The 1,011-nt window shown below is 69.1% G+C and overlaps 1 protein-coding gene across 1 annotated transcript in view; it reads left to right on the top strand.

The window, feature by feature from the left end:
* The window catches only part of CHLNCDRAFT_59245 (hypothetical protein), a 37,306-nt gene that overhangs the window by 6,382 nt on the left and 29,913 nt on the right, over nt 1-1,011 (top strand). Inside the window, exons 11-13 of the mRNA XM_005843456.1 lie at nt 50-118; nt 397-486; nt 798-1,001. Coding sequence (XP_005843518.1) covers nt 50-118; nt 397-486; nt 798-1,001 — 363 coding nt within the window. The remainder of the gene's footprint in view (nt 1-49; nt 119-396; nt 487-797; nt 1,002-1,011) is intronic.

Raw genomic sequence — 1,011 nt, 5'->3', positions numbered from 1 at the left:
CCCCCCCCCCCCCCCCCCCCTCCCCTGCCCCTTCTCCCTGCCTGCGCAGTCCACGCTGCCTGCCCTGCTGGCGTGCATCGGACGCTCTCTGAACGAAGGCGACGAGAGCAGCGCGCAGGTGGGCGCGCCTGCCGCCTGGCAGGGCTGCCGTCGAGCCGGGCGCAGCGACCGGCGGGCCTCGCAGCCTGGAGGGCAGCCGGGCAGGCCTCCCTGTCTGCCCGGGCCGTGGTGCCACCCTCTCATTTCATAGTGCTGCTGTCTGCCGCCATCCCGCCACCCGGGCAGTCCCGCTCCCCCTCTCCCGCGCCGCCCCCGCACTGTACTGCTACTGCCAAGCTTTATGGTACGGCTCGATGTGTCGCCGATCCAGTACCGTACCACATCACCGTACCGCAGGACGCCATCGAGATGTTCATCGAGATTGCCGAGGCGCACCCGCGCTTTCTGCGCCGCCAGCTGCCGCAGGTGGTGGACGCCATGCTGCAGGTGGGGCCCTGTGTGGGGTGGTGGTGTGTGTGTAGCATGTGTGTGTACAGAGAGAGTGAGGGTGTGTTTGGGTCTATGTGATGGGTACATGGTGGCAGGTGCATGGCACGTGCGTGGTCTGTGCTGCCTCGCCTGCTGGCCTGAGACTCCCTTGCTGCTGGTTTCGAGGGCGTGCTGCACCGGCCACACACGCATACCGCTGTACCGCCCCTGCGCCACATCCCGCCGAGAGCGAGTCGCTGGACAAGGCATGCGAAGTTGTGCTGACCCCACCCTTACCGCTGTACCGCCCCACATGACACGTACCGCAGATCGCCGAGAGCGAGTCCCTGGATGAGGGGGTGCGCACCCTGGCGGCCGAGTTCCTGGTCACGCTGTGCGAGGCGCGGGAGAAGGCGCCCGGCATGATGCGCAAGCTGCCGCAGGCGGGTGCTGGGCTGGCGGCGGCGGCGCTGGCGCGGCGGCGGCCGGGGGCTGGGGCTGGTTTTTTTGTTGGCGTGGGGCGGGCTGTGTTGGTGGACGAGC

The sequence above is a fragment of the Chlorella variabilis genome, assembly GCF_000147415.1.
Source record: "Chlorella variabilis unplaced genomic scaffold CHLNCscaffold_30, whole genome shotgun sequence".
NCBI classification, from domain to species: Eukaryota; Viridiplantae; Chlorophyta; class Trebouxiophyceae; order Chlorellales; family Chlorellaceae; genus Chlorella; species Chlorella variabilis.
Note: the sequence above shows the minus strand (reverse complement) of the source record. Positions and strands in the feature narration are given on the sequence as shown.